At 41.5% G+C, this 13,583-nt stretch overlaps 1 protein-coding gene across 2 annotated transcripts in view; it reads right to left on the bottom strand.

The window, feature by feature from the left end:
• Positions 1-4,000: 4,000 nt before the first annotated feature.
• The window catches only part of LOC109472264 (DNA ligase 1-like), a 26,482-nt gene continuing 16,899 nt past the window's right edge, over positions 4,001-13,583 (bottom strand). For both annotated transcript variants that reach the window (XM_019771920.1, XM_019771921.1), the window contains exons 10-12: positions 12,663-12,815; positions 12,276-12,362; positions 4,001-4,696 (exon numbers count right to left, since the gene is read on the bottom strand). In XM_019771920.1, the coding sequence (XP_019627479.1) occupies positions 4,509-4,696; positions 12,276-12,362; positions 12,663-12,815 (428 nt within the window). In that variant the 3' untranslated portion in view covers positions 4,001-4,508. The remainder of the gene's footprint in view (positions 4,697-12,275; positions 12,363-12,662; positions 12,816-13,583) is intronic.

The following is a 13,583-nucleotide window of genomic DNA, read 5'->3' as shown; positions in this document are numbered from 1 at the left end:
AACTTGTCTTGACTAAAAGCAGTTATGTTGTAAAACAAGTATAGCACTCGTATAAAATATGCGTAGGGTGGGCTTGGAATATACATTTAATGACCTGAAACATGCACTTTTTTCATTCACAAATTTGTAAATTGTGATTTTCCGTCGATACATACGCTGGATGGCGTTTTAAAGTATATTAGAATTTTAAAAGAGCAGTTGTAAAGACTACCGTTCTATGTGCATGGAATAATGTGTAAGATGTATGTAAAATACACATTCATGACGTAAAATTTACACTTTTTTCACTCACAAATTTCAAGATATCCTCCCTTCAAACAGTACAGCAGGAAAAAAAAAACTGGAAACGATTACTTCATAGTACTGTAGTTTTAAAATAAAAACACTACCTCACTCCCATGCCACCTGCGCGTATGTAGATATTTTCCGGTCCTTGAGCAATATCATCACCCCAGGCCACATCAATTTAATTTGTTGGTTCTCGGATTCGCCTGTTCATTTTTTTCTGATTTGCAAAAAAAAAAAAATTCTGGTTCTGAATCATCTAAGAAATGCTCAATTTTGCTCCCAACAGTTGAGGAAAGTCCTTTTCTTCCTAGTTGTTACAGTTTTTCAATCTTTTAATGCAGTGGTTTGGTTAAAAGTTCAAAATTCATTGTTTAAATTTTATCCCAGCTTTTTGTGTTGACTTCATGGCTCCAATCGAAGCATTTGGGGCTATAATAGGATGCCTAGGCCTGTTTTTATTTTTATTTTTTTTCGCCCTGTCGCTTCATATTTTTTCTGAAAAAATCCGAGAACCAACAAATTAAATTGGTGTGGCCCCAATAAGCTCCACACGGCTTTCACGCTTCATTTATTTGGATCAAGTTTGTTGAAAAACCATTCCAGGTTCTATTAAATCACAATCATGTGATAATGTACAGCCACGGCTAAAAGCTACACGTGACTTCAACAATGACAAATCTGCAAACTCTATGCAGGCAAGTATGCAAGGCCGCACAAAAGCCAAATTCTTAACATGATACTATCGTTGACTTACAATTTTTTATTTTAAAGAAAATATGTTAGCAACTGAAAGAAACCCTTTTGCTAGTCTCCATTCGAAATATCTAAGAAGTAACGGTTGTTAGCCTTGGCCCTGCTTAGAATTACTCCACTAATCAAATTTGCCTTGAGTACAGCACAAGTTAAAGGATTTGGTGTTTCACAAGCAAAGGTAAAGGTAGTCCCGTTGCCTTTTGAAGCTATAGAGCAGGGGCAGTGGGTCGTTAATCCACTGTGTCTAGGGCACTGTATTGGGAGGTGGAGCCCATCCCTCTCCTTCCACCGCCTTTTACGTCCATAACCCAAGTCTGGTACCAATTTTACACCTGGAAGGACTGAGGAAAGTTGTGTTAAGTAACTTATCCAAGGACACAACGTCTAGCCAGGAATACAGGGAATCAAAACCTCTTGATCTGGTATCCACTAGCCTTACCACTCAGCCATTTGACGCCACAATATTTCCCATGTAATGTCCGAGATATCTGATGCTGAGCATAATCCTGGGTGTTGTCCTTGGTGCTGAGAAGTGTGTAATATCCACACGTGATGGTCAAGAGTATACAGTTCAATCTCTCCACTGGGAACGGAAGGGCTGTAAAAAAAACGCTGATAAAAACAGAAATGTGAAAAGCGTAACGCATTCTTCTGCTTCAGCTGACATGTAGGATTATGTTTTGCAGTAGACTCGATTTCCACCAAGCAAATGGTGACGCCTCTGTGTTATCTTGCATATGCATGAAAGATTAAGTAAATGACAACAGTAACTAATTTCGGTTTTTTAGTTCTGGTGTATCATAACAGCAAGGAAGCAAACTTGTTTTATCAATACAAGAAGTCATTCTTCACACGATGTGATCTGACTTTAGGCCACACCAGTTTGATTTGTTGGTTCTCGGATATTTTCACAAAAAGAGGAAGCGACAGGACAAAAAAATTAAAACAGGCCTAGGCATCCTATGATAGCCCAACTGGCAAGATAGGAACCATGAAGTCAACATACCAGGCTAGTTTGTACAGTAATTCAAACATTAAATTTTTTTGACAGATAGATGGAAAAACTGTAACAACACTGAAGAGAAGGGACCTCCTTTAAATGTTGGAACCAAAATATGAGCATTTTTGGGTTGATTCAGAGGCTGAAATGCCTTTTTTTCTAAATCAGAAAAAATGAAGCGGGCAAATCCGTGAACCAAAAAATTAAATTGGTGTGGCCTTAGCAAACTTCACATATACAATCATGTGATCATCATCGGCAGGAGCTCAAGTCCGAGCATTTCTGTCCAGCGATTCACTTCACAATACATTTGAATAAATTTAACACGCTGTAACACTTGGTGGTTTAGAGAAGTCGATTTCTTGAGATCAAAACAAATGGTGTTAAAACAATTGTACAGCCACTTTACTACTTTAAAACAAACGTATATTTGATTAAAAGCAACACAAAATGCTTCTGAGGGCATATATACACTGTAATACAGTTCTTTCTCAGTGTATGAATACAACATTTATAATAACAAATGATGTAACACTTGACAACTTTACTGCTACTTAACTGCTTTGTAAGACACCAATATTTGACTGAGAGCAAACTGCTGTAGAGGCCATATATACACCGTAATACAAGTAAGCCATAGCAAAAGTGGTGAGCCATAAAGCAACAAACGTTTACACCAACTTGCAAGTTGCTATTTCTGCACAAAATGGACCACAAGTTCACAAACAATCAACATACAGAAAGAGACAGACACTGCAGAGGTATTGTATCTTCTTTTGGCCACAATACCCTAAGTTATGCTAAGGCCACACCAAGTAAATTTTATGGATGATGTCCGCGCGCGCATTGATTTTGGCCTGTTCCTAGAAAAAAAAACCCAAGAAATTCCGCTTCTTGTAACTATGACCAAAGAGTCACGACAGTGCCGCAAATCGTTAGACCCCGTAAAGCGAAATGGGTAAAGAGCACATGCTTTGTTTCTGCAGGCCTGCAAAAAATGTGATGAAAGAAACAGGACAGGATGATAACTGCTGTTCCACCTGATTCATTGCTTTTTTGATGATGAATAACTTCTTGCTTGTTACACTGTGTCACCTCATTCAATTTGTGTCCTAACATTTGTCGTCTCTTAGTTTATTTCTAATCCAGGCTTCTTGTTTTTCAGGGCCTTTCTTGTTTTTTTTTCGCCCTCTCGCATTAGATTTAGGGTCTCCAAAGGACGTCATCCATAAAATTTACTTGGCCTAAGGTCACAATTCTCAACCCAGCCGTACAGTTTGCGGGAGCAAAAAGAATGATATAAAAGGCATCGAGACAAGAAAAAGTTTTGAAAACTAATCATGAGTACTATTTGTGCATATTGTTGATGTGGATTCATTATTTTTCGCTCGCAGGCAGCCCATTCGCAGTCAGGTTTGGAAATGTGATCTTAGCATAAGGGTTAGAGCTCATTGGGTCTGTTGTTGAAATAAACCCAACAAACAACTCGCTCACTTGCATATTCACATCACACAAACACACCATGCACATTATTGTCAATATCTCTCGGCCATAAACAATGGTTTTGATGCATAATAAAGACAACACTAGTCACTAAGCACTCATAGGATTACTTGCATCATCATTTGCATAGCTATACGAAGTATACACAGATTGAATCACAAATAGCTAATGTTTTGCAAAGGATTTGTGCAAGTTTCATAGCTTTGTTTTTTGGTGTATTTTCTTTTATAACAACTTAAACTTAGCAGCAACAGACCAGTGTGCACAAATTAACACGACTAAGCATTAAACCAATACGTTTGGATTCAGCATCTAGTCTTGTAAAGAGACAACTTTAACATACAATGTTATGTACATAAACCAGCACGTCAGCAGAACGTACTGCACCTGTGCAAAACCCGGATTGTCCAGTTTTTGTTGGATGTTTTGTTAATGTTGGGTCAGAATTTTGCCCATTGCTGACGATGTTTTTCCCAACACAACATTTGAAAACTATAGACTGGATGTCGTTATTAGATACGCGAATACAACCTTAAAGAAGACGTTCTCCTGAAGTACTTTGCAAAATACGAGACAGGTTTTGCACAGGCCCAGTACGTTCTGCCGGCATGCTAGATAAGGCCACACCCATTTAATTTTATGGACAACATCCCTGCATACAATGATTTTCACCTGTTGTCAACAAAAAAAAAATCGCCTCCTCCGAGGCTCTGGCCTGGGTGCCATCCTCGGTAGTAGCCAGCAAGAATAGGTAGCCGGTGGTGTGAAGCTCCATGGAACTCCAGAAATCAGTACAGTGCTGACTCATAAATGTCACAAAAGACCAGCATGTGCCGGCTTGTCATAAAAGTCACTATGTACTACTGCAAATTCACACAAGTTTGGGTGTCTTCAGAGGATGTCATCCATTAAAAAATGAAGTCAGTGTGGCCTAAACCATGGGTATGACCTGCAACTCAGCTCATCACAACCACTCAGGCAGGTAGTCTTGTAGCTGGTACTTCAGCCTCATGCCGTAGTAGTAGACCTCCGACACGATTGACTTGCAGAAGGAGGAGGACGTCCTGCCCGCCTTGCAGTACATGTACGTCAAAATTACCAACAGGACCAGGAACATGAACAGGACCATCACTACCAAGAAGGGACTGTCATCTGGTGAGAGAAAATTGACAACGTCATCAGTGAAATAACAATCTTTAAATTCAAAATATCAAAAGAAGTCTTCTATGTCGTTTGCTGACATGAAGAAACAATGCCTGTCCATTGTGATCTTGTGATACTGATCTTTCAACAAACATGGTTTGTGCTGCATTCAGCACTCAGAAATGGGATCTGTCCTTGGTGCTAAGTCTAACACTCAGAAACAGGGCCTGTACATGGTGCTGATTATAGTGTTAAGTCTAACACTCAGAAACAGGGCCTGTCCGTGGTGCTGATTATAGTGTTAAGTCTAACACTCAGAAGCAGGGCCTGTCCATGGTGCTGATTATAGTGTTAAGTCTAACACTCAGAAACAGGGCCTGTACATGGTGCTCAGTCTAACACTCAGAAACAGGGCCTGTCCGTAGTGCTGATTATAGTGCTAAGTCTAACACTCAGAAACAGGGCCTGTACATGGTGCTGATTATAGTGCTAAGTCTAACACTCAGAAACAGGGCCTGTACATGGTGCTAAGTCTAACACTCAGAAATAGGGCCTGTCCATAGTGCTGATTATAGTGTTAAGTCTAACACTCAGAAATAGGGCCTGTCCATGGTGCTGATTATAGTGCTAAGTCTAACACTCAGAAACAGGGCCTGTACATGGTGCTTAGTCTAACACTCAGAAATAGGGCCTGTCCGTAGTGCTGATTATAGTGCTCAGTCTAACACTCAGAAACAGGGCCTGTACATGGTGCTAAGTCTAACACTCAGAAACAGGGCCTGTCCATGGTGCTAAGTCTAACACTCAGAAACAGGGCCTCTCCATGGTGCTGATTATAGCGTTAAGTCTAACACTCAGAAACAGGGCCTGTACATGGTGCTGATTATAGCGTTAAGTCTAACACTCAGAAACAGGGCCTGTCCATGGTGCTGATTATAGTGCTAAGTCTAACACTCAGAAACAGTGCCTGTACATGGTGCTAAGTCTAACACTCAGAAACAGGGCCTGTCCATGGTGCTGATTATAGTGTTAAGTCTAACACTCAGAAACAGGGCCTGTCCATGGTGCTGATTATAGTGCTAAGTCTAACACTCAGAAACAGTGCCTGTACATGGTGCTAAGTCTAACACTCAGAAATAGGGCCTGTCCATGGTGCTGATTATAGTGCTCAGTCTAACACTCAGAAACAGGGCCTGTCCGTAGTGCTGATTATAGTGCTCAGTCTAACACTCAGAAACAGGGCCTGTCCATGGTGTTAAGTCTAACACTTAGAAACAGGGCCTGTCCGTGGTGCTGATTATAGTGTTAAGTCTAACACTCAGAAACAGGGCCTGTACATGGTGCTGATTATAGTGCTAAGTCTAACACTCAGAAACAGGGCCTGTCCGTGGTGCTGATTATAGTGTTAAGTCTAACACTCAGAAACAGGGCCTGTCCATGGTGCCTAAGTCTAACACTCAGAAACAGGGCCTGTCCATGGTGCTGATTATAGTGCTAAAGTCGTAACACTCTGAAACAGGGCCTGTCCGTAGTGCTGATTATAGTGTTAAGTCTAAGCACTCAGAACAGTGCCTGTACATGGTGCTAAGTCTAACACTTAGAAACAGGGCCTGTCCGTGGTGCTGATTATAGTGTTAAGTCTAACACTCAGAAACACAGCCTGTCCATGGTGCTGATTATAGTGCTAAGTCTAACACTCAGAAACAGGGCCTGTACATGGTGCTAAGTCTAACACTCAGAAATAGGGCCTGTCCGTAGTGCTGATTATAGTGCTCAGTCTAACACTCAGAAACAGGGCCTGTACATGGTGCTAAGTCTAACACTCAGAAACAGGGCCTGTCCATGGTGCTAAGTCTAACACTCAGAAACAGGGCCTCTCCATGGTGCTGATTATAGCGTTAAGTCTAACACTCAGAAACAGGGCCTGTACATGGTGCTGATTATAGCGTTAAGTCTAACACTCAGAAACAGGGCCTGTCCATGGTGCTGATTATAGTGTTAAGTCTAACACTTAGAAACAGGGCCTGTACATGGTGCTCAGTCTAACACTCAGAAACAGGGCCTGTCCGTAGTGCTGATTATAGTGCTAAGTCTAACACTCAGAAACAGGGCCTGTCCATGGTACTAATTCTAAGTGTTGTGGCACATGGCCTCTCTATGGAGCTGATGTCTAATGATTTTCAACAATTTCTCCAGTCTCACTTCAGTTCTGGATACTTGAGTTTGAGTTTATTTGGAGCCACAATTTAGCATGCACAGTTGCTATTGTTCCTGTGGTCCTACATTTTAATATTCCTTATCTCCCACGACTATTTCCCACACACATACAGCACACAAGGTCAGAGGGATGAAGCAGGAAAACCCTCACTTGGCCATTTGATGGGAGGCAATCTCCTAAGTACAAAGAGGATGAGTTACTAAGCAGTGACCAACCTTTTTGCATGTCAGATCAGGCCTTCAAAATAAAGGACTGTACATGCATATATGTAAACAGCAATGGAAAATATAGCATATTGTATTGGACCCAGTATTTGAAAAATCTTGTCAACACCTTTCAAGAGATTTTTCAGCTTGTCTGCGGGAAAAGTTGTAGGACAAGACTACCAACCTCTATTTTCAAGCTTAGGCCACACCAATTTAATTTGTTGGTTCTCGGATTTTTCCAGAAAAAATATGAAGCGACAGGGCGAAAAAAATAAAAATAAAAACAGGTCTAGGCATCCTATTATAGGCTTAAATGCTACAAAATGAGCCATGAAGTCAACACAAAAGGCTGGGTTAAAATTTAAACATTGAATTTTGAACTTTTAATCAAACCACTGCAATGATAGATGGGAAAACTGTAACAACTAGGAAGGAAAGGACTTTCCTCAACTGTTGGGGGCAAAATACGAGCATTTTTCAGTTGATTCAGGACCAGAATCAAATTTTTTTTTTTTTTTGCAAATCAGAAAAAAACGAAGAGGCGAATCCGAGAACCAACAAATTAAATTGGTGTGGCCTAAAATATGAATATTTGATATAGCAAGTTACATGTTTCAGAATCCATAGTGTAGACTCATTGCAGAAAGTATTGGCTTTTCAAAACAAGCACCACCAGGTTATCATTTCTTGCTTCCACCACAAAAAAAAAAACTATATTCAGAAGTAGGACTCAATAAGAAGTGCCTGTCACCCAAATAACCTGGAAGAATGTTTAATACGTATGTTTCAGAATACATGTTGTCAACTCATTATGAATCAATCTTGTACTTGGTAAGTATTGCCTTTTCAAAACAAGCACCATTAACAGTAATTTCCTGCTTCCACCACAAAAGCAACAGCATTCAGAAGTAGGACTGAACAAGAAATGCGTATCCCCAAATCCCTGGGAAGATCACCTTGCCCAGAACTGCCGTTCACAGCCCTGCCTGGTGCAGCCTGATTAGCATTTGAATAGTGCCAACTCCAGATGAAGATGTATGCCCCCGCCTTTTGATGTGAAATCAGTGAGGGGACGAACTTTATGAAATTACTGAAACAGAGCCACTCACGTAACGAATGGCGTGCCAGGGGGGCTTAGCGCCGCGCCCGTAAACTCAATAATCCTGGGTAAATCAGCCCCATCCAGCACCATTGCCGGTACATGCTGATGAACAATTTGTTCTCATATCTGGCAAATTCCCCCACATACCTGCAGGGGCCTGGCAGGGGGAGGAACGACACTTAAAAGTGGTCATTTTTTTTTTTGTTCTTGTTCTTGTTCAGGTACTGCACAACACCCCTAGATTGGGGTAAAACGTGCAGGGGAGCTGTGCGATGCGTTATTGCTGCTTCCTCAGGTGTTGTAGTACTGCAGCGTTTTTGCTCCATACTGTTAACTTTGTAGTGTCTTTGTACGTTCTCTTCAATTGTAATACATGTATGTATGTATAATATGAATGTAATGTGTAGACCACAGGAAGAATAGCTTCTTGAGGCTAATTGTGTGGATCTAAATAAAACTCAAAACTCTTCTCTTATTCTGCAAACACACACACTTCATACAGTTTCATTTTCGGCATATGAATAGTAAATAAACATTTATAGTAAAAAATGATAATATACGATGTAAAGGAAAGTCTTGAAACATCAAGAAACCTAGGTATTTTCTAGTAGCATGCAACCATAATTGTCTCATTATCATACTATTTGAAAAAGAAATGATGTTTATACTATCCGAATAAATATCACTGTGGGGTGATAGGACAAATATCAGCATGGCACAATATTGTGGCTGTTGTTTAATCATCTCTAGACGATAGGGTAATCAAAAGAGAGCGAATGATTGTACTGCTTGTTGCAAGAGTGAAAGAATCAGAAGTCTCTGAAATCAGCATCCAGTCAACACATCGGCATCCCGGGAGCCCCCCATCACACCCTCCGCCTGCGCTAACCTGTATTCTCTTGCACATCAGCGCAGAGCCGGAGGATCAGGGTGCGCTAATGTGTAAATTTGTCATGACTCCGTGGGCTTAGGGCAGGCACGCACACCAATGGAGGCAGCCAAATGCCTGCAATTTATAACCCCGCTTTGATTAGTCGCTAACACAATTTGCGCTGGCCGACTACCCGAGCTGAATCGCAAATGCCGGTGATAAGGACCCACTTTCGGCGGAGGGCTGGTGCTCTAAAAACGCGGGAGCTTTTTTTCCTCGTGCCCCGAGATGCGAAGATGGATAATCCGGAGCCTGGTCACCGAGAGCTTAATCAATCGGGGTCAAAACGGGGGAAAGACGTCCCCGTGGCGGCCGTGTGTCGGCGATAATGGGAGCATCGCGCTCGCTCGCACGGACCGGCGAGATGGAGCACTTCCCGCGCAATGTTCATCTCCAGTCAATAAAGACGCAGCAAGGAATCAGACAGGAACGGCACTCAGCCGGAAAGTTAACATAAATGTACTACTCTTGAGTAGCAGAAGCAGTTACTGTAGTAGTAGTAGTAGTAGTAGTATGTACTTGAGCCTAGTGGAGCAATCACTGTTGGCTTCTGGACGTGCCAAGTCATTACAGTACTTAGCAGTAATCATGTCCATTCCTGCTCTAATGGTGGTTCCGAATCTTGATAGTCTTGGAGATTGGCTTTTAGACTGCAAATTATGCTACCAGGGGAATGTGACCATGGTGGTAAAAACTTGGACATGTTTGCTGTACTTGCTGGGAAAGGTGTTTATTTGGCGTGTTTCCCATTTCTTTGGCAAATACATGTATCTATCTCTAAGCATCACTGCCAAGTTGTACATGTAGACGGTGTAGGAACAGTTTTTCTACCGTTGTCTGTGAGCATGGGAAAAAGTTTTCCGACTTTGTAGTCCTTGCCACTTTGTAGCCCTTGGAGTTTGCACAACAAAGTTTGGACAGGTTATCAAATGAGTTAGCAAAGTCCCATAGATTTCTCTCTGCCCAAATGTCCACCTAGAAACCCTACCTCATTAATTGCCCCCACATAAACTAAGTTCCTCCATTCACCAATGTCAGAGCCCCTCGTACAAAAGACCGGCGGAGGAGATGGCTAGTGACTGCCGTGTACCAATCAGGCTTGGGAGAGGCCGAGTCAAATTGTGCGGAAGAAACGTATCGACATGCCTGAGAAATTGGCCCTTTTTCCTGCAGCGCTTTCAATTAAATTTCGAGCAAGACAAACTCCTGGCAGGTGCACCGCGGTGGCCTCAGTGGCTAAATTAACAAGATTAACAGGAGGTTCTACCTGGGAAAGGGGTGAGAGGTGCGAGAGGCTTTAGCACCTTCTTAAACGTTGTCTCAGCTTACGACGGTAATTCCATTCAGCAGGAGTCTTTACAGCGGTAATTCTGGCACTGATGGATGGGGGGGAGGCACGCCGGCCACTAATCAAATGTTTAGTCTTTGAATCGGATTATGTGAGGAATCGTATTGACATTCAGCCGGAGAGTGGCCCTCCAAAGACGGCGATGTAATTCTGTGACCGTCCCATTGTTTTCTCTTCGCTGTTCATCAAACGAACGTCGCCTGTCTGTTCCTCAAGTCGTGATGCGCGCGATGTTTTATCTGGTACTAGATGCTGTATGAGTCAGCGATGCTCAAATTAAGGGGAAAAACCCTCTTACTTTATACGTCCCCGTCGTGCATCAACCCGGCAATGTACCAAGTCAGGGTAGTTAGAGCCATCTCTAATCAAATGATTGGGGAGCGGATCAAATTATGTGGGGGAATAATATCGACATTTCCCCCCAAATTGGCTTTTCCTGCAAATTTCAGGTAATTGTGTTTCTACCCTGCTCATTACGGGGCAATCTGAATTGCAGATTGCTTAAATGCCGGCCCATAATTGATTGCATGAATCGCGAGCAGTGGGGCTGAGGTAGTGGGGAGGTTTGCATGCCTAATCCCAGGGTCTTTATCCAATGGAGGGGATGGGAGGAGATTGGAGATGTACTTTACCGGGCTATTTGCAGTGATCCTAGCAAAAATGGGACTTTTATTGAGTTGTACATCACTGGTGGTGAACTTTTCTTCAAGGTGTGCCCCACACATGCATCTGGGCGGGAGTGCCGGGGAGAAATCTACTGTGCTGCTTAGACAAAAATGAACTGTTATGGCACACTCATGCTGTCATAATTGTCTCAAGTCTCCTAGTTAAGCGTACATGTACAATTAGGAGAGTTTGAATTCGTTTAACTCTAGGGATTACCTAAGTCATGGCAAATTCTTTATTGTTCTCACTATTAACATTGTTTAATTGTTATACATTGACAAGAATATACGCTTTTGACCTCCCTTGCACTGTTATATCTCATCTATATTAATTTTCATTGTTATGTATTTATTTAAAAGTGCAAACAAATAAACAATACTCTTTACCTTCTTGCTTTGCTTAAACTTTCTTGGCCTTTTACACTAGGATAATACATGTACTAAGCCTAGTGTATTACTGTATTCTGTTAATCTAAACTTCTACCATTGTGAACAGGTTGTATACAGCAGTGCATTCTAACCTTCCACATATAAAGGGTAAATGTTTGGCACCAAAATTATAAAGTATTGGTTATGGGTTAAGGCAGCAGGGAGAATGTTAAAAGACCAGTCCTGTGTGGCAATTGTTTTTAGAAGCATCTGTCCAAGTTTCAAAGCTAAAGTTGTACGAAGCATGGTGAGGAGAAAGTTTCACACTGCCTCCAGGGTTGGACAAGTCCCATTGCCCACTTGCCCAGGGCAAGTAAAAGTACTGTTCTGGCAAGTGAATATCCCCCTGTACTTGCCCGATTGGGCAAGTAAATTTTTTGGATGCAAAGTATAGCCGCTATGGTGTTTGGAACAAAATTACTCATCATTTTGCTAAATTGGTATTATATTAATGTCCTTTTGTCAGAAAATCCATTGCAAGTCTCAAACCACCTTATTTTGATAAATAAAGCATTATAAACTCTAAAATAAGATGCTGGTAGTAAAAATGCATAAAAATGTCATGTATAGTTTGGGCAAGTGAAAAGTTGGTTTGGGCAAGTGAAAATGACTCTGTACTTGCCCGATAGGGCAAGAGGATTTTTGAAAACTTGTCCAACCCTGGCCTCTGTCAGTTTTCTGGAGCTCACCTTCCTGTTCCTCCTGCATCCACTGTACCTGGGGCCTAAATGGCTCAGAATGGACCTGTCCAGTCTCTTCCTCCTTCTTATCAGTGCCTGAAATGTGTACAGAAAGAATAATACAACACACAGCTTTGTATACAGCTTTGTCTACAGTTTTGTCTTTAACTAGAGCAACAGAAGTTCAAAGTGAAAATTGTCCCTAAGCTCCCTTAATCTTTGCTTGAAAGTTCATCTGGAACAGGTTTGAACTGTTCCAAAACATTCCTTGACAAAGACTGGAGTTGTACAGTCCAAAATTTGAGTGAGTCCAATTTTTGTGTTGGAAATTACAGCTCATACCTTAATTTTAGAGAATCCCTTAATTTTCCTAAAGAAAGAGGAATTGTTTCTAACCTTGTGCTGGTACCCGTCTCCTAACCCCCGATGCCTCTCCAGCAGTTGCCCCCTCTGTCTGCTGCAAGTCTGCAGAGCCTTCCTGCAGGGTGGAACTGCCATCCAGCTGCCCCGTGGTCTCCTCCTGCCCACTCTGGAACTGACCCATGGCATCTGCATGAAAAGAAGAGAACTTTGTCTACATTTTTATAAGACGCCTGCCATCAGCAAACTAAAAAAAAAAGAAAGGAAAAGGAGACGGTATAAGAGACAAGAGAAAATATGAGAAGAGTGTCAATAAAGTTACCTTACCCTGAACTGTCACAAGAATCAGCTACATTTTGTTGATGTAGGTTAGAAATTCAGGTATAAAAAAACAACACTGTCTCATACAATTCAAACCTCTACTGCTGGATAACATAAATGGAGATTACTTCCAGACATTTCAAGCGATTCTAGTGCTGCTCAAGAAGAGTGATGGATGTCACTCTTAACATCTGGAAGTAGGCTCTGTATTTTGTTCAGTAGTGGAGTATGAATTTTCCACGAGAAACAGCTACATTGTTTGGATATTGGGATTTTCCAGCCACAACCAGGTACTCTTCCTACCTTGCTTACGTTTCGATGCTTACGCCACACCAACTTAATTTGTTGGTTCTCGGATTTTTTCAGAAAAAATATGAAGCGACAGGGCGAAAGAAAAATAAAAATAAAAACAGGTCTAGGCATCCTATTGCTACAAAATGAGCCATGAAGTCAACACAAAAGGCTGGGTTAAAATTTAAACATTGAATTTTGAACTTTTAATCAAACCACAGCAATGATAGATGGGAAAACTGTAACAACTAGGAAGAAAAGGACTTTCCTCAACTGTTGGGGGGCGAAACATGAGCATTTTTCAGTTGATTCAGGACCAGAATGAAATTTTTTTTTTTGCAAATC

Source organism: Branchiostoma belcheri, unplaced genomic scaffold (assembly GCF_001625305.1).
Source record: "Branchiostoma belcheri isolate BF01 breed outbred unplaced genomic scaffold, Haploidv18h27 scaffold27, whole genome shotgun sequence".
NCBI lineage: Eukaryota > Metazoa > Chordata > Leptocardii > Amphioxiformes > Branchiostomatidae > Branchiostoma > Branchiostoma belcheri.
The sequence above is the reverse complement of the archived record's forward strand: the minus strand, read 5'-3'. Positions and strand labels throughout refer to the sequence as shown.